The sequence below is a fragment of the Echiichthys vipera genome, assembly GCF_963691815.1.
Source record: "Echiichthys vipera genome assembly, chromosome: 1".
NCBI classification, from domain to species: Eukaryota; Metazoa; Chordata; class Actinopteri; order Perciformes; family Trachinidae; genus Echiichthys; species Echiichthys vipera.
The window spans coordinates 3,373,005-3,392,151 of record NC_139826.1 but is presented as its reverse complement, the minus strand read 5'-3'; the positions used below and the strand labels follow the sequence as shown (position 1 = coordinate 3,392,151).

The window sequence follows — 19,147 nt, the reverse complement described above, 5'->3', positions numbered from 1 at the left end:
TTTATTCGTTGTGTCTTCATCTAATAAATCAGGTCAGAAGCAAAGGATGTAAATGTTCCTTTTGTAGACATCAGGTCTTCATTAGAATGTCTCTCTCTCTTTCTCTGTCTCTCTCCCAACTGGTCAAGACAGATGGCTGTCCACCATTAAGGGTTTGTTTGACATTCCTTCATGTTAAACGGAAGGTTTTTGTCGCCACTGTTGCTGTTATAGTTTCTGTTTGCTCATGGGGGAATTGTTGGGTCTCTGTTAATTATGAATAAGTCATTAGACTCTGGTCTATGCCTACTCTATATGTGTGTCTTGATATAACTTTTGTTATAATTTGGCACTATAAATAAAATTGAATTGAATTGAATTACCCTGACCTGCATACTTCTCTGGGTCTAAAATCTAAGTGGCTGAAGGCAGCTGCTGTCATCTAAAAATGTCTTTTATAATGTAACAGAGCTGTTACTTCAAATTCCAGGCTCGTGTGCGTGATAGAGCCATGGTGCTGTATCTTGGATCTGCTTAAATAGGGGTCAGCAACGGTTGTGATATGAAGTCATTTTTAAATGGTCTTGTTAATCAGAGTGCCACATCAACATTAAGCCTGCTGTTGTCTACTGAGTCCTACTGAAGAAGGCAAAGAGTACTAGCTGACAGAGGTGGGTCTTTGTTGAATGCAGATGGAGAAATGGTTAATCAAACTTAGTCTGGCTTCTTAGATGTACAGTATAGGTACAAGGCCTGATATCCAGCACGTGGATGTCAGGCTCCTTCAGTCTTTTTTCTCCTATAACAAAATGTAAAATTGTGCAGCAAGACTTTTCTCCAATGCTTCTGGCAATGGGCTGTGAATCAAACTAGGGTAAATAAAAGAGTGTGCACCTTCCAATGGCAGTGAAAGAGGCCATTTGGTAATTTCCAAAAAGTATCTTGCATAATTATTGTATGCCATGTGTTAAGCGACTGTGTGCCAATGGTGGCAATCATGCCTAGGGTTGCTGACCCCTGTGCTGTGTTAATATGAGTTGGGTATATAAGAGTTGATATGATTCTGAGTAGGTTTGACAGTAGAGAGGTTCTGATACCATTACAAGTATGGAAAATGCGTCTAATACAGCCTTAAATGCTGGGTCGGTAACAGAGAATGCCCGAGTTTATGCACCAGTCCAATATCATAAAATTTTATCAGCACGACAAAAATTAACTTAAAAGATTCACTGACATAAAAGATAATTTTTCTTCTCAAAAACAGTAGTTGCCAGTGGCAGCACAGTGCAACTTGCTGTGTAGCCTACTGTTTTAGAGTTGTGAAGAAGAATTGATGTTTGGTAATTCATCACATGATGATAGCTCATTTATGCTACACAGGCAAACGACAACAGGTGCTGTGCTATAGAGAGTGTAACATTGATCAGAGGTAGCAAAGTGTCAGTAATTTGGCAGTATTTCACAGTACTGTGAAACTGCATTTTACACCAGCAGTATTTTACTGGTGTAAAATGCCACCAGTAAAATTATGTAGTATGTAATGTAGTATATGCAAAGCTTTAGTTTTAACGCACTGGTATCGGATCAACATATTTAGCCTGCATCAAAACAAAGACAACCAATGTGTTGCTGCTCTGAACACCCTACCTGCAGTCCTGACACAACCTGTTCTCCCACAAACATCCTGGGGTGGCAGCCTGACATGAGTTATTCTCCCATTAGGATGATCCAAATTAAAAGTGAAGAAGGGAAGGAAAGAGTGAGATTGTAGGGAAAATAACTCACTGTTGGGCACAGAGAAAAGAGGATGATAACAATAACACTTCCTTTAAACCGGTGCCTCATAAATCTCTCTCTGCTCGAGTGGCGCTGTGCTGTGCTTGAAGCCGCAGGCGTCTTCGAACTCTGTCCTGTCCTTTCCAACTCATCTCTCTCCTTTGGCTCACTCTCTTTTGTTGTCTCTCCTCGATTCTGTTATTCTCACTATTACTTGTCTTTTCTTTGAAACTAAGCAGGTCCCATCCAACACTCTGTAATCTCACTTTTCTCTCCCCTTAGCTCTTAGTCGTGTGGTGCTTTTAATATTCAAAATTAATGTTGAAATACAGATTTCTGTAAGTAATGAGTTCCATATGTATCAGTTTGAAAAATTAGCTGCTGGTTTTCAGAATGTTCAAAACCCCCTCTAAACACACATTAATACACCCAGACAATACAATAGCAAATTCCATTCTGTTATTTGGGATCAAACACTTTTGACATTTGGAGAGAATTGCATTTTTCAGTGATTGGATTGCGAGCACTTGTGTTGTATAAACTGCTCAGAAACCTCGGTGTTGTCAGTATCCAGAGAAAAAAATCCATCCTCTGAATGTTCCAGGTCTCTAGTTTGTAAAGTTTCATGAGGCTGTGATTATCCTGGAGGTCACAACAGCTCATTTTAGACTAAAATGCTCTCACTACAATGAAATGTCTCTTATGGAGAATAACATCATCACACATGAATACAAGTGGAATCATTGAACAAGAGTATCAGCTTTACAGTCATTCAACACTGTTTATGGACCCCAGTAAGCAGAAATAACCCAACACAAAGTTTTAGAATAGGACAAATTAACATATCTATACTTTTTTTAAAGATTATGTTTTGGGCATTTTTTCAAGTCTTTATTAGATAGGACAGACAGGAAATCAGGTGAGAGAGAGAGGGAGACATGCAGCAAAGGGCCGCAGGTCGGAGACGAACCCTCGGCCGCTGCCTCGAGGACCTTCAGCCTCTTTACATGGGGTGCCTGCTCTAACCACTGAGCCACCGACATATTTATACTTTTACATTTATATTTTCTGTGTTCATCATATTTGGAGGTACTTTTCACTTGCCTATAATTCGTTATGTAAAACCACATGTGAAACCACGGGACCTTGCCCTGAGCAGCTCAGCTGAACTTTTCAACTGCTCCATTCCCTGTTTTTTTTAGTAAGTATTATTTGCTGTTTCTAGACAAATCGCGTGAGAGGTCTGAACGACAAATGAGCCTTATAAATACTTCATGTTGGGATCTGTCCGGGGTCAGGCAGTCAGTATTGCGTACTGCTCTGATCAATGCTGCAGCGTGATTCTGTATTTGTTCTCAAAACCTTTTTTTTTTATAAAAGAACCCTTAAATACAGATCTTTGTCTGAAGTTTATTTCTTCTCACCAGTTACATTTCCACCACAGTGTGCATGTCTGTAAAGGGGAGACACATGGTTACCCATAGAACCATTTTCATTCACATATCTTAAGGTCAGAGGCCAGAGGACCCCTATGAAAAATGGACATTACTTTGGAGAATTATTTAGCCTCTTTCCATGGTTGTTACCAATGGATTCCTTAGATCATCTAGTTTGATATGATACCATCCGATTGCTAAAGGGTTAAGAAGTAATTTCTCAAGTTAGTTATTAGATAAACTCAAGAAGGAAGTGTGACACCATTAACACCCAAAAAATGCATTATTTGAGAACATTAACAGGTGACTGAAATCTAAAATACAATATGGTACATTCAAAGAGTGTCCTAAACAACCAACCAGCCGATGGTAATGGTATTTCTAAGTAAGTAAGTAAGTGTGTTTTATGGTAATAATTGTGCTGTTTGTATGATATGTAGTTATGTAAGTGGACATTTTATATTGGCACATCAAGGCTAAAACTAAAGGTTCAGACTAGTCCCAGACCCTGCCTGTCCTCAGACTCACCCTGTAGTTGGAATGGGCTCTGTTGTTGGTGAACTGGCCCATAGGTGTGTGTTCAGTGTGTCCGGGGGAGTACAGCCCCTCTGAGGGGCCAGTGGGCACGTGGTGGAAGATGAACCAGAAACCTGTTTCCTGAGGGATCACACACACAAACATACACATATCAAAAGCAGCTGTCAACACTGAAGTTTTTTTTTAAATGTAGAACAACACTGAACCTGTGCAAATGTGTAGTTTCCTGCAGAGATATTGTTGTTCACACATAAGCTTGCACACACACCCACACCCATAACTCCAGCCTCGGCTGTGCCCCTGCATGTCAGACTGTCTGTTTTTGTGTTGTTCTTCGCAGGTATGCAAATGAGAAAAGTTATTACACTGGCGAGGATAAATGAGACTCCATTCCACCCGACGTATCCTTGTAAAATCCCAGAAGTGCAATCATAATTGGCACTCTATCATAGTGAAAGTGCAGCAGTGCCTGTGTCTGTTGTCTGCTTGAATCTGAAGTTAATAGGAGTACACAGCCATTAATCTGACCTGGCAACGCGGTAATGAGACAGACCTCCACCTGGAGAGAGATGGAGGGAGGGCGTGGGAGGGGAGAGAGAGGTGGGTGAAGTAAGAGAAGGTGAAAAGCCAGAGTGAGAAACTCACCTCTGAGCCTGCAGCAGCACAGTTGATGAGGTTGTTATTGGGGTTGGCGATCCAGAAAGTTGAAGTTGCGCTGAATAGATGGAGAGTGTTGGAAAGGAAAAAGAGAAAAAAGTTTGGTTATCAGATTGCACACAAATAGTTTGAACCAGTGAACAGAAAGCAACAGTAACTAAGGGAGAGAAGTGTTTGTATTGACAGCACAGCTGTTGTTACATGAAAGTACTATGTACCATTTAACAGCGTTTGGCAAAATGTTTCTTTCTAGATATCAGGTCTGAACAGTTCTCATTTCATTTGTTTTCTTAAAGTAATCCTGTAATCTGTAAGCAAGTAAATTAATGGAATTAATGTTAATTTTCTTTATATATATGTATATGTCACATGACTACAAAAAGTTCTAATACAATAGTTGCATTTTAAACTTTGTGTCCAGTCTCTTTGAAGTTGTAGCCCAAACCTCAGATAATAATAAAAAACAACAAAACTGAACAACTTACATTTCTTCCCTATACTAGTCTATTAGCTTGTGATTGGTCAAGAGAAAGCCAAAAGAACACAACATATTGATTTATCAATTCTATTAGCTTTTGAAAGTGTCCACATAATCCACAATGGTTCCCTGATATTGTCCCAACATAGATCTATTACAGAAATATTAACAAAAGTAACAAATGTGTGCTTGTGCATGTGACTGATATAACCCTAGAGGGTTCAAACAAGACGACGTGCTCATGTCCACCACATGCAGCTGCTTTGCATTCTGATAACGCCACAGCTCTGTTAAGAATTATCTGTTAAGCTCTTAAATTATCCACCGGAAGCATTTAAGGAGCTGAATTCAAGCAGTCCATGCAGCCAGATATTGCATCTTTAAATGAATTAGTGAATCGGAAAATTCACAATATTGATTTCATTTCTTGTGTACAAATGGACTTTTATGGAAATATGGCGGTGCTAGAAGAAAGGTCAAGAGAGGACCTGACAATATTGGAATGTATCTTGGAGTCCCAAGCTTGGAGAAAGCAGTGACAACAGAAATGATTTAAATCAGGATACAATTATTACAATTACAATAGCTTGCCTCATAGTTCAAATATTTTGATGGAACCGTAACATATAAAGTAAGGTAATGTAACATTATCATACAGCTAATGATAGTAAAGTTGTAGCAGCAGCCTCTCTCTAACAAGATATGTTGAGCTTGCTAGCAATAATATAACGTTAGCGAGTTACAGTTCCATACATGGACCCAGCAGAACCTCTTGTTTTTGGTTGTTTTTTCTTTCTTACATTACATGCTATGTGCTGCTTAACACTATGTTACCTACTTTATAAGTTACAGTTAATATTGAGATTGTATTGTTGATCGTGGTGTTAAAAGCCCATGTGGCTGACCTTATTATAAGCCTACATACATGTATACAGTAGCATGGACGTGATTCAATATAACATAATAATGTTACAGCAACGTTCACTTAACATACTTTGTATGGTTGTTTTGACAAGGGATAACAGGATTCACTGCAGACAGTAGCTGTATGGGTTGACTCATCTAATGGTAAAGTTAGCTAGCTAGCCCCCCCCCGTCCTTCCACCTTTTTTCCGTTGCTAGCAGACTTTTACCGGGTGAGAGCTGATGGACAGAAATGCACGGCTAGCTAGTTAGCTTGCTATTTCCACCATGTTTTCATGCTACACTGGTTACAGAATATGATCCGAGCACAGTTGTGTCTCGTCTGGCGTCAGTAATGTGATCTCTACACTGTGACAAAGGTGTGTGGATTAAGCATTAGCTAAGTTTTTAATTTTGAGATGGATGACTAGCTAGTTAACTTGCTAATACCACAAATAATGTTGTGGCTGCAATATTATCATTTCAGCCTAGAAAGGCGTCAAACCTATCTGCAAACAAATTGTGCGAAAGTGAATTTACTCCATACATCCCACACGTCTTGACTGTTAACCTCCTCTCATTTATGCAGCCTATACACTCCTCTACCCATCAGCCCTGTGCAGCAGTTCAGGTGGGGGAGAAAGGAATTAGCTTTGGTGTAATCAATGTCTCAGCCATCTGTAATCAAAGTTCAGTCACCTTCTGGCTCCCTGATGAGTTTATTGTCAGGGAGAATGAGAGGGGGAAAATCTAACACTGACAAAGAGGAGAGAGCAAGCGGAATGTCTCTTTTAAAGCAGCCATGTTGGTTTGATAGTTCGACCTTGGATAACAAACTGGAATGGTCCAAGAACACTGAGGCTGTTTACAAGAAGGGCCAGAGTCGTCTTTATTTCCTGAGGAGGCTCCGGTCATTCAATGTATGTAACACCGGTCGGTGGTAGCCGTGGCCATCTTCTTTGCTGTTGTGTGCTTATTGTTGTGCTCAGTAAGATCATCAGGAAGGCTGGCTCCATCTGAGAGGAGGATGCTATCTAAACTGCACAGCATCCTGGACAACAACACTCACCCTCTCCACCAGCTGCTGACCTCCAGCAGAAGCACCTTCACTGTGTCCTGAGCAAATGTCACTTGGTCACTTTATATCATCACTACATCACTTTATATAGTTGTACTGTAACTTACTTCAGTAAGAAATGCTGCTACACTTTAATGTACTTTACTGTAACTTATTTCTGTAAGAAATGCTGCTACATTCTTAACACTCACATATCAGTTATCGCTCCTTATCACTCACTTATTTAGTTTGTACTTATCTTATTTCAATTCGCTACTAAACTGTACGGTGCATATTGTTGTGTATTGTATATACCTACGTTTATGTCAAGACTCGTTCTGTCAGTATCCTCCTCTCTTCCCTTTTGTGTGAGTTTGTCGCCCTCTGTCTGTGTTTCCCTGCATGTGTGTGTTTTCCTCTTGTGTCTCTCGTTTAGGTCCGGTAGGCGTTCCCCCCCAAGCTGCAGCCTGTTAAGCTGATCACCCGAACCACTACTAATACTGTGAGCTGACAGGTAGGCAGCGCCAGACCGTTGTAGACCCTTTACTGGTAAAACTATTCCCCCCGGATTGGCATCCCCTTTCTCATTGTGGTTATCACGCTCCCCGTCGTAAAGTATACTAATCGTGTTTGTTTTCTGTTTCTCCGTAGTTTCCAGTGTTCCAGTTTTCCGTCCGTCTCCCTGATCTTCTGTCGTCTCCTCGTTCCTGTTTTTTCCCTCGACCGTCTTGTTATTTGTATTACCTGTTTACTCTGTAGTGTTTTGCGTTTGTCTGTTTAGTATTATACTTTTACTTTGTGTCCGTGTCTGCATTGGGTCCACCATTTTTGTTTGTTATTTCTATACCCTTCATGACAGAACGGTCCGGCCATAACATGGACCCCGCGGACATGGAAACCGACCCCCCGGGTTTTTCCGTTTGTCACGCGGTCACTTCCCAGGGAGTACTTCTCGGCAAACATTCACAGACGCTGCAAGGAATTCTGGAGAACCTCAGTCAGTTGACTGCCTGCGTAGCTCGTTTGGAGTCAAGACAGGTGGGACCTTTCCTTGCTGCTTCCGTGAATGCTGAGTCACCCACTACTACCGTGAGTACTCTCCTCCCTCGTGAGCCCTATGTTCCGGCACCAGAGCGCTATTGTGGAACATTGGGTGAATGCAGGATTTTTCTTTTCCAATGCTCTCTGGTTTTCGGTCAGCAACCCCTCACTTATGCTAACGATTGCACCAAGATAGCTGTTGGGTTTGTTGTCTGGTAGGGCTCGAGTCTGGGGGGCTGCATTTTGGAACAATCCCCTGACTCGGCAGGCTACGTTCCAACAGTTCTCCAGTGAGAACCGCTTGTGCTGCGGATTACTCCATTGAGTTTTGCACGTTAGCGGCAGAATTAGGATGGGATGATTGGCTCTTCAGAGTATTTTCTTTAAGGGACTTAATGAGGAGGTTAAAGACAGTTTAGTGGGTAGGTCTGAGACTGCTAACCTCCAGGAGCTCATTAGCCTCGCTATTAAAATTGACAACCGTCTGCGTGAGAGACGGCGTGAGAGATGTCAATTTTTCCTGTGACACCTGGTCCCCCTATCAGTTTCCCCGAGCAGATCCCTGGTGTACCCGTGAGCAACCGGGTTCCACTGTCCTCCGCTCCAGACCAGGAGGAACCCATGCAGCTAGGTCGTAGCCACTTGACTCCCGCTGAACATGACCAGCGTTTTCTGGACCGGTTATGCATTTATTGTAGAGCTCCTAATCATCAGATGGCTAATTGTTGGAAACGGTTAAACTGTTAGACTCACCAGTCACAGGCGGGGTCCGTGTGAGTCGTTCAGTTGTCCCAAATAGTCCCCGTCAACGCATTAACCTTGATGTAATTTTGTGTTGTGAAGGCAGGGAGTTTTACCTTCAGGCACTAATTGACTCTGGGGCTGACACCAATATTATAGATTTTGAGTTTGTTACCGCTAATGCCATTCCCGTGAACCAGCTGGAGACTCTCTTAAATGTTAACAGTCTCAGTGGGAGCAAACTCGCTCAGATCTCCGCAGAGACCTTACCTTTAACCATGTCTCTTGCTGGTAATCACTCTGAGTCTATTGCCTTTCACGTTATGCCTTCCACCAATGCTCCAGTAGTTCTTGGTCTCCCCTGGCTTATCACTCACAACCCGGTCATTGACTGGTTAACGGGTAGGGTTGTGAGTTGGAGTAGCAATTGCCATTCTTCCTGTCTTCGCTCAGCTCCTCCTAGATATCCTAGTGCTCCCAGTTCCTCTTTACCTGATCCTCCTGACTTGTCTTCCGTGCCTCTCGTGTATCACAATATCGCCGAGGTGTTTAGCAAGACTAAGGCGCTATCCTTACCTCCTCACCGTCCTTTCGATTGCCCCATTGAGTTGTTGCCCGGGTCTACGTTTCCCACTAGTCGTCTCTATAACCTGTCAGGTCCCGAACGAGAGTCTATGGAGACATATATTAATGACTCGCTCAAGTCAGGGATCATTCGCCCCTCATCTTCTCCACTGGGAGCTGTTTTTTTCTTTGTGGCCAAGAAGGATAAATCAGTATGTCCCTGCATAGATTACCGGGGAGGGTGATGGAGGGGGACTGGTGGAAGACAGCCTTCAACACGCCACTCTGACATTTTGAGTATCTGGTCATGCCTTTCGGATTAACTAATGCCCCAACTGTTTTTCAGGCCCTAGTTAATGACATGCTTCGTGATATGCTCAATCGCTCCGTTTTTGTGTACCTAGACGACATCCTGATCTTCTCTAAAGACTTGAGTGTGGTGCATGTTCGTCAGGTTCTCTAGCGTCTCCAGGAGAATCATCTATTTGTTTAGGACGAAAAATGCTCCATGTGTCTTCTGTGGCATTTTTGGGCTATATTGTGGAGAGTGGACAGGTTAGGGCTGACCCTGCTAAAGTCACTGCTGTGACCGAATGACCGACTGCCACCTCCGGGAAGGAACTTCAGAGATTTTTGGGTTTCGCTAATTTCTACCGCCGATTTATCCGTAACTACAGCCAGGTAGTTTCACCGATGACCAGGTTGACATCCCCCTCTACTCCGTTTGACTGGTCTCCTGCCGCCAACAACGCTTTTCTGACCTTAAAGAAGCGTTTCTCGTCCGCTCCAGTGCTAGTCCAACCTGATACTGGCCTTCAGTTCATCGTCGAAGTGGACGCCTCGGATCTGGGAGTAGGGACGGTTTTGTCCCAGCGAGCAGTGTCTGACAATAAGGTTCACCCTTGTACATTCTTCTCCAAGAAGCTGTCGCCCGCGGAGAGGAACTACGACGTCGGAAACTGTGAATTGCTAGCAATTAAGCTAGCGTTGGAGGAGTGGCGACATTGGCTTGAGGGGGCAGAAGTTCCATTTGTGGTCTGGACTGACCACAAGAACTTGGCCTTTATTCAGACAGCCAAGAGACTAAATTCCCGTCTGTTTTTTGGACGATTTAATTTTACCTTGGTATATTCCGGGTAGCAAAAACATTAAGCCAGATGCACTTTCGCAGCAGTTTGGACCAGCCGAGGAGGAGGAGTCCGGTGTGGATAACATCTTCCCCTCGTCTTGTGTGATGGCAGCATTAACCTGGGAGATCAAGTCCACTGTCAGACAGGCTCAGTGCGCTCATCCCGACCCCTGTGGTGGACCACTAGGACGTCTGTTTGTTCCTGCCGGCGTTCTTCTCTTCTCGTATCTCCTGTCATCCCGGAATCACCAGAACCCTATCTCTTCTTTGTCGCCACTTCTGGTGGAAGACCATGGGTCCTGATACCCGGGAGTTTGTCCTGGCCTGCACCGTCTGCGCTCGAGGGAAGACTTCTCATCAACCTCCAGCAGGTCTTCTCCGCCCTCTCCCGGTACCCGGACGACCATGGTCCCATATCGCATTGGATTTCGTTACCGGACTTCCCTTATCCCAAGGTTAAGACTCTATTGTTACTATTGTGGACCGTTTCTCTAAAATGGTACATTTTGTTCCACTACCCAAGCTGCCGTCGGTCATGGAGATGGCAGAAATCCTAGTGGACCATTTTTTTCGCCTCCAGGATACCGGCAGACATCATTTCAGACCGTGGTCCCCAATTCACCTCCCGTGTCTGTTATTTGTATTACCTGTTTACTCTGTAGTGTTTTGGGTTTGTCTGTTTAGTATTATTAAAGGTTTTGTTTGTACTTTTACTTTGTGTCCGTGTCTGCATTGGGTCCACCATTTTTGTTTGTTATTTCTTTACCGTTCATGAAAGCTCATGACAGAATGTATTTTGCACTCTGTCACATTTAGTTATTGTTTGATTTATTTTATGTTAGCTTTATTTTGATTTGATTTATGTTTTTATGCTTATTGTTACTCTGATCCTTTCCCATCTTTGTATTGAAACTGTTGCACAATAATTTCTCTCGGATGAATAAAGCTTCTTGAATCTTGAATCTTGAATCTTGACAGCGATGATACACAGATGACTGCTGCTTTAAAAAGCCTGTTGTCAGACTGAAAGTTATGAATATTGTTATATTCAATATGATGTACCAAGATTAGTAGTCTGACAGAGTAAAGGTCACACAAGCTGGAATCATTCAAACCTGCTCGGACTCTTTCAGGCACCGTTGAATCATTTCCATGGAAGTCTCTATTGCTGATACTTGAGGGAGGGGATAAGTACATTTGTTCAACTACTTCAGTTTCTATTTGGGAGTTAACATTTTGGGTTATAATGATGAAGTTTCAGAGGAAAAATGCTGACAAAATAGACCTGTAGGACAGCTGTGCTTTGCTTAATTATAATTTTTTTAAATTTTTTTTTTTTAGAAAATAATTCCTGGAGGAAGAAGTTGGTAAAATCAAAGATGACAGACTTGAACTTAAGGCATGCTGGCCTACGATGTGATTAAAAGTATGGATTACAAGCAGCTAGGTTCTAGATTAGCTACCCTCATATACTAATTTCACGTTATTCAGGGGGGTGGGGGTGGGGGGGTGGGGGGGGGGCTATTGCAGGCTCTAAGACATAGAGGCACGTTTTCTTTTTTTTGTAAAATCGGCTGATTTATGTTGTTCTAACAGCAGTCCAGACTGAGGTTGCATCCAATGATAATTATGAACATGGCACAAAGGAGGTCTGCACACTGTTAGGCAACATTTGGATCTACAAGATCTTCCTTAGGCACATGTGAAAGAGAAAAAAGCAGTTTAGTATTTTTAGTCTTGACTATTTGCCAGGATGTGTGCACACTTAGTCCCTCTTCCTCAAATGCTGCTCTTATGGAAAACCTAGCAACATAACTTTCCTGCTTCAGCCTCCAGACGAGTCAGGAAGCACAGGGGAGACTTTGTTTCAGGGGCCAAGTTCATGCACTTTGGGACTAACCCCCTTCACTTGACCCAGCAGTTTGGAAGCAAAACATGGGAGCTGCAGTGTGTATTCATGGACCAACTGAAACCTACATTTACTACCGCCCCACAACTTTACTGTTCATTTCCTCTCTGCTCCCATTGCCAACACCTGTCCACTCTAAGTGCATCTGTGCGTCTGTCTATCTGTCTCTCCCTGGTCAACACACTGGCCTTCATTTATTAAACGAATGTACGGCAGAAAAACGTGCGTACGACTATTTCCACGCAAACTTCGGCATTTATCAATTTGGACGTGAGCGGGAGCTACAATCAAATCTCACGTCTGGTCTGAAATCATGTACGCAAATTTGAGCCTGTAGATTTGCTGTGCAGCAAAATCTGGCTGAAAATAATGAACAAACCTCAACTGTCATTAAGCATAAGCAGTCACATATTAAGAGCAGATCAAAACGGATTCTTAAAACAAATAAAAAAATAAAAAATGTGGTTGGAGCAATTGATTGTACTCATGTGCGTCTGAAGGCACCATCCATGAATGATTACGCATTCATCAATCGCAAAAACTACCACTCGATAAATTTACAGGTGATTTATGATGCCAGGCTATCGCTTTTAAACGTGGCGGCCAGGTGACCAGGGGGGGACACAAGATTCTTTTATATTTCAAAACAGCTCGGCTCCAGCCCCCCGCGACTCCGACAGGGACAAGCGGTTGAAGATGAAGGAATTAATGAATTAATGTGTTGCCGCGCGGCTGCAGGAAAGCGCACTGCAGAGCCAAAGTCATCTCCTCGGTAAGTGGCTACCCTCGATAAATTGCATTAAATTAAACAAGGTATCAGATGATTAACATTTTGGTATGGTTCTTCTAGGTGATACAGGTTATCCTCTAACGGAATACCTAATAACCCCGCTGGCAAACCCCACTACAGAGCAGGAGCGCAGGTTCAACAGTGCGCACACACGCAAACGGGTCACAGTGGAGCGCTGCTTCGGTTTGACTGCCTCCGTTATTCTTTTCCATACAGCGTTTTTATGGGCCCCTTTTATTCCACTCTTAAGACTGCCAAAAAGCACATCTTTATTTTGCTCCATCTCGGATGTCTGTGTCGGAAAAGTTTCTTTCCTCTCATTCGCACGCTGAGATTGGTCAGATACGAATGTTTGAATGGTCCTGTCCTACGACCAATTCTGCGCTCAGATCTGCGCCCGTTTTCACGCAAGATTGATAAATGAGGGCCACTGTGCGTACACACTACGCACTGAGCTATGTAACTCTTATAACAGATGCATGAATCTGTGTCAACAAACTACAAATATACGACTGAAACACCACATTTGAAACACATATACAGAACTATTTATATTTTCTATTTTAATTTTTTATTCATACAGGATTTCTTAAAATGATATAAACTGTATGTATACTGTATATACGTATATTTATATATTTATATATATCAAAGTGCTTCACATGAAACATTAAAAGCATTTGGAGAAATAACACAAAATCTATGAATTTAAAGCATATAAAAGGTAATTTAAAACATTTCACAGAAGTTACAGTGCAGTTCACTGAAAAGCAGCAGCAAAGTATTCAGTCTTGATTAAAAGAACTGAGAGTTGCAGCAGACCTGCAGTTTTCTGGAAGTTTGTTCCAGATATGCGGAGCATAAAAACTAAACGCTGCCTCTCCATGTTTAGTCCTGACTCTGGGGACACAGAGCAGACCTGTCCCATGTTTAGTCCGGACTCTGGGGACACAGAGCAGACCTGTCTCATGTTTAGTCCGGACTCTGGGGACACAGAGCAGACCTGTCCAATGTTTAGTCCTGACTCTGGGGACACAGAGCAGACCTTTCCCATGTTTAGTCCTGACTCTGGGGACACAGAGCAGACCTGTCCCATGTCTAGTCCTGTCTCTGGGGACACAGAGCAGACCTGTTTCATGTTTAGTCCTGACTCTGGGGACACAGAGCAGACCGTCCCATGTTTAGTCCTGACTCTGGGGACACAGAGCAGACCTGTCCCATGTTTAGTCCTGTCTCTGGGGACACAGAGCAGACCTGTCCCATGTCTAGTCCTGTCTCTGGGGACACAGAGCAGACCTGTTCCATGTTTAGTCCGGACTCTGGGGACACAGAGCAGACCTGTCCCATGTTTAGTCCTGACTCTGGGGACACAGAGCAGACCTGTACCATGTTTAGTCCTGACTCTGGGGACACAGAGCAGACCTGTCCCATGTTTAGTCCTGACTCTGGGGACACAGAGCAGACCTGTCCCATGTTTAGTCCTGACTCTGGGGACACAGAGCAGACCTATTCCATGTTTAGTCCGGACTCTGGGGACACAGAGCAGACCTGTCCAATGTTTAGTCCTGACTCTGGGGACACAGAGCAGACCTTTCCCATGTTTAGTCCTGACTCTGGGGACACAGACTGAACCTGCCCCATGTTTAGTCCCGGCTCTGGGGACACAGAGCAGACCTGTTCCATGTTTAGTCCGGACTCTGGGGACACAAAGCAGACCTGTCCCATGTCTAGTCCTGACTATGGGGACACAGAGCAGACCTGTCCCATGTTTAGTCCTGACTCTGGGGACACAGAGCAGACCTGTCCCATGTCTAGTCCTGACTATGGGGACACAGAGCAGACCTGTCCCATGTTTAGTCCTGACTCTGGGGACACAGAGCAGACCTGTCCCATGTTTAGTTCGGGCTCTGGGGACACAGACTGAACCTGCCCCATGTTTAGTCCCGGCTCTGGGGACACAGAGCAGACCTGTCCCATGTTTAGTCCGGACTCTGGGGACACAGAGCAGACCTTTCCCATGTTTAGTCCTGGCTCTAGGGACACGGAGCTGACCTGTCCAATGTCTAGTCCTGACTCTGGGGACACAGAGCAGACCTGTCCCATGTCTAGTCCTGACTATGGGGACACAGAGCAGACCTGTCCCATGTTTAGTCCTGACTCTGGGGACACAGAGCAGACCTGTCCCATGTTTAGTTCAGGCTCTGGGGACACAGAGCGGACCTGCCCCATGTTTAGTCCTGGCTCTGGGGATACAGAGCAGACCTGTCCCATGTTTAGTCCGGACTCTGGGGACACAGAGCAGACCTTTCCCATGTTTAGTCCTGGCTCTAGGGACACGGAGCCGACCTGTCCCATGTTTAGTCCGGACTCTGGGGACACAGAGCAGACCTTTCCCATGTTTAGTCCTGGCTCTAGGGACACGGAGCCGACCTGTCCAATTTCTAGTCCTGACTCTGGGGACTCAGAGCAGACCTGTCCCATGTTTAGTCCTGACTCTGGGGACACGGAGCAGACCTGTCCCATGTTTAGTCCTGGCTCTGGGGACACGGAGCAGACTTGCCCCATGTTTAGTCCTGGCTCTGGGGACACGGAGCAGACTTGCCCCATGTTTAGTCCTGGCTCTGGGGACACAGAGCAGACCTGTCCCAGAGGATCTGATGTGTCTGGATGTTTTGTAGCTGAGCAGAAAATCTTAAATGTATTTTAGTCCTAAACCATTCAGTGCTTTGTAACCAACAGAAGTATTTTGAAATAAATTATTTGACAGACAGGAAGCCAGTGTAAAGATCTGAGGACTGGAGTGATAGGATTGACTTTTTTGGTCTTAGTGAGGACTCGAGCAGCAGTGTTCTGGATTAACTGCAGCTGTCTGATGGACTTTTTAGGGAGAGCTGTAAAGACCCTGTTACAGCAGTCCAGCCTGCTGAAGATAAATGCATGGATAAGTTTTTCTAAGTCCTGCTGACACATAAGTCTTTTAATCCTTAATATATTTTTTAGGTGATAGTAGGCTGACTTTGTAATTGTTCAGGTGCTACTGACACAGGATGGTTTGTTAGCCTGTCAACAGTAGAAAACAAGGCATGTGCATTATTATTGTTTTTGGCAATGATGTCTGAGGAGAAAGACTGTCTTGCATTTCTCAGCTTCAAGTTGTAGAGAATTGTCTTCCTTATAGACGTCATAGGTTAAGTACCTGGATCTCCACACCAGACATTTGGACCAGTCCAAGCCTGGTCAGATGCGTACATGAATTGATGAAGCCTCTTGGATGAGAGGTGAAACGTCTTCATAGACAAATCACCAAGTCCATTTGCTTTTGACTGAAATTGCTTTGAGGACATTTTTATATTATATTATTAATTGAATTTCAAAATGCTACGTTGCTTCTAAGGGGGAGACTATTTTCTACAGCTGTGACGTCGGGGAGATATTTCAGTGCGACACACAACAAATCACCGGTTTAGCGCTAACGTTTGTTACCGTCATAATTGATCATGGTATCGGCTGATACAGATGTTCAGGTATCGGAAATGGTATTGGGAAGGAAAAATTGAATTGGAACATCTACAACAACAAATAATCTTTATTTTGTGGTGCATGGTTTGCTGTTTGCTGTCCCTATTTTTAACATGATTGCCAATGGTAGCCTGTTAACTGTTACTGTTGAGCCCTGCACTCACTCACTCAGAACTGACTGACCAAAAACAAGAAAAGATATGTATCTCAAAACCTGCACATCTAAAAACACACTAGACACTAAGCACGTCAGTGATCAGTTTGCTTCCCCTATAACTGTCAGTGCAGAGTCCAAAACAGCACCAAAGTCTCCACTAACACCAGAAACAGTGGACACATATCTCTCTAGGATGGAGGAGGATTTGGGAAGTCTCCAGATTTGGAGAGAAACTCTCCGGTGTTTGTATTCTCCACAGCGTCTCCCCGTCTCTTCTTCTCTATTGTGTGTATTTCTGTGGCAGTTACAGCGCCACATCCAGGCCTGGCATGTGTATTACAGTGTTTTTAGCCGGTTTCACTGGTTTCATGTGGATGCAGATATTTCATGAGTCGAGGCAGTGTTGACGGAAAACTTTTTAAGAACGACGGAGAAAAATAAAAGAGAAGAAAAATTGTTTTTTGGTCGTTTTGGATTGTGTGGACGTACCGTAAGTGTTCACAGCTGAACCTCAGCAGCCACACAAGCTGCACAAAAACAGAGTGTCTGTAGATAGAACTGGGAACAGACCTTTTCATTTGAAACTTCACGCTTCATGCAAGTTCTCTCTCTCTCTTGGTTCCCTCTTGGGTCTTCTCCACTTTTAAAATAGGTGTGTCAGTTATTGTTGGCTTATTTATGACTTACATTTGTATATGACCTTTTCATACAGCAGAGACAGCTCTCTGATTATTTATTATAATTATTTATTTCACTATTTAGGGTTTCTCAAAAAACACCTTTCACCCATACATTGGGAATAATGAGTAAATCATTATAGTTCAATTCGCAGGTATGGGATAAAAAGCAGCTTAGGGTAATGAATATGAATAAAAATGGAGGATATGCAGTTTAGCTCCCCCGCAGATTAGCACATGGCAACAACACACCTTAAACCTCTCCCATCCATTCTCTCCCCTCTTGGTTCTTGTTGCAGGTTTACACACACATGTGCGGGAAATGGAAAGTAAGAGTGTTGAGGATCAGGCTGTCCTCATTCACTTTTTCCACATGGAACTATGAAAAGTAATCCTCTGTAATTTATGTTTGTTCCACATATTTATTACTGTAGAAATTCCATCCGGAGCAAAGTAAATCAGGTGACAAAGTATAACACTGCTAAACTCTGCGTAGAGAGAGAAGGCGGTTTGGGGTGGTGGACTGTTTCCAAAACACAGGTCTTTCACCTAACTTTTCACCTTTTTTTTGCCTAAACCTAACCAGCACCTTTTGTTGCCTAAACTTAACTGTCACCTAACCGTCACCTTTTGTTACCTAAACCTAACCGTCACCTTTTGTTCCCTAAACCTAATCAGCACCTTTTGTTACCTAAACCTAACCAGCACCTTTTGTTACCTAAACCTTACCGTCGTGGTCCACATATAAACCTGTTTCATGGCATTTAAACGTGATATTTCGTTATATAAATATACACATTTTGGATGGATATGTATGCCTGTAGACCCAAAAATACCTCCTTTTTTCTAACCTAAACCATGCAGTGCAAATACTGTGTATGGAAAGATATCACTTTCACAATGTTTACACTGAACATTTAAATGCACAAACACAAACACACACACACACACACACACACACACACACACACACACACACACACACACACACACACACACACACACACACACACACACACACACACACACACACACACACACACACACACACACACACACACACACACACACACACACATAAGGAGAATGGTAAGGCCCAGAACATTCATCTGGCTCTGATTCAATGACAGTTTCATCCTCCTCATGCAGCCCACATGTCTCCTGTTCCTCGTAAATCGGACCAAAATTTATTATTGTTTAAAATTCAACACATACACAGCTCAACAAAGATGGGGGAAGAGACCGAAGGAGCCATGAGGGAGTGTAAAAAGCTGACTGGAAATTAATCATCATCAATGTGTGTATGTGTGGGGGGGGATTGTTCCAGCAATCATGTTTGATTAATTGGACTTTTTAAACCACAGTAGTAAATACACTGGGGTTTGTGCATCATTACAGAATACAATGATCCAGTCAAATTGGACAGGAAGCCTCATTAGCAGTATAGTACATTGTGTTTTACCAGGCTGTTGTAAGTGGATAAATTAGCAGAGGAAAGAGGAAAGGAGGAAAGAAAAAAAGGAAAATAGAGGCAAATCCTTCCAGTCCCCTAATGTTGGAGAGCAGGTGGATGACTCCATATCAGTGAAAGCCAGTGTCATTATGCATCCCTAACCTTGGCTGTAATGCTCTGCAGCTGAAGGCAGAGGCCGTGTGGTGAGATAAAAAAAAATAAGTCATGTGACCTGGATTTAACTGCTTTATATTCTGAGCTGCATCTTTATGCTTTAAATAGGATGCCTTTCTGACAAAGTGAGGCTGCAGGGGGAGAACAGGCTACCCCTACGGACAGTGTGT

The 19,147-nt window shown here is 43.4% G+C and overlaps 1 protein-coding gene across 3 annotated transcripts in view; it reads right to left on the bottom strand.

Annotated features, from left to right (window-relative positions):
* The window catches only part of cemip (cell migration inducing hyaluronidase 1), a 255,839-nt gene that overhangs the window by 44,616 nt on the left and 192,076 nt on the right, over positions 1 to 19,147 (bottom strand). For all 3 annotated transcript variants that reach the window (XM_083918244.1, XM_083918245.1, XM_083918246.1), the window contains exons 15-16: positions 4,374 to 4,443; positions 3,720 to 3,848 (exon numbers count right to left, since the gene is read on the bottom strand). In XM_083918244.1, coding sequence (XP_083774370.1) covers positions 3,720 to 3,848; positions 4,374 to 4,443 — 199 coding nt within the window. The remainder of the gene's footprint in view (positions 1 to 3,719; positions 3,849 to 4,373; positions 4,444 to 19,147) is intronic.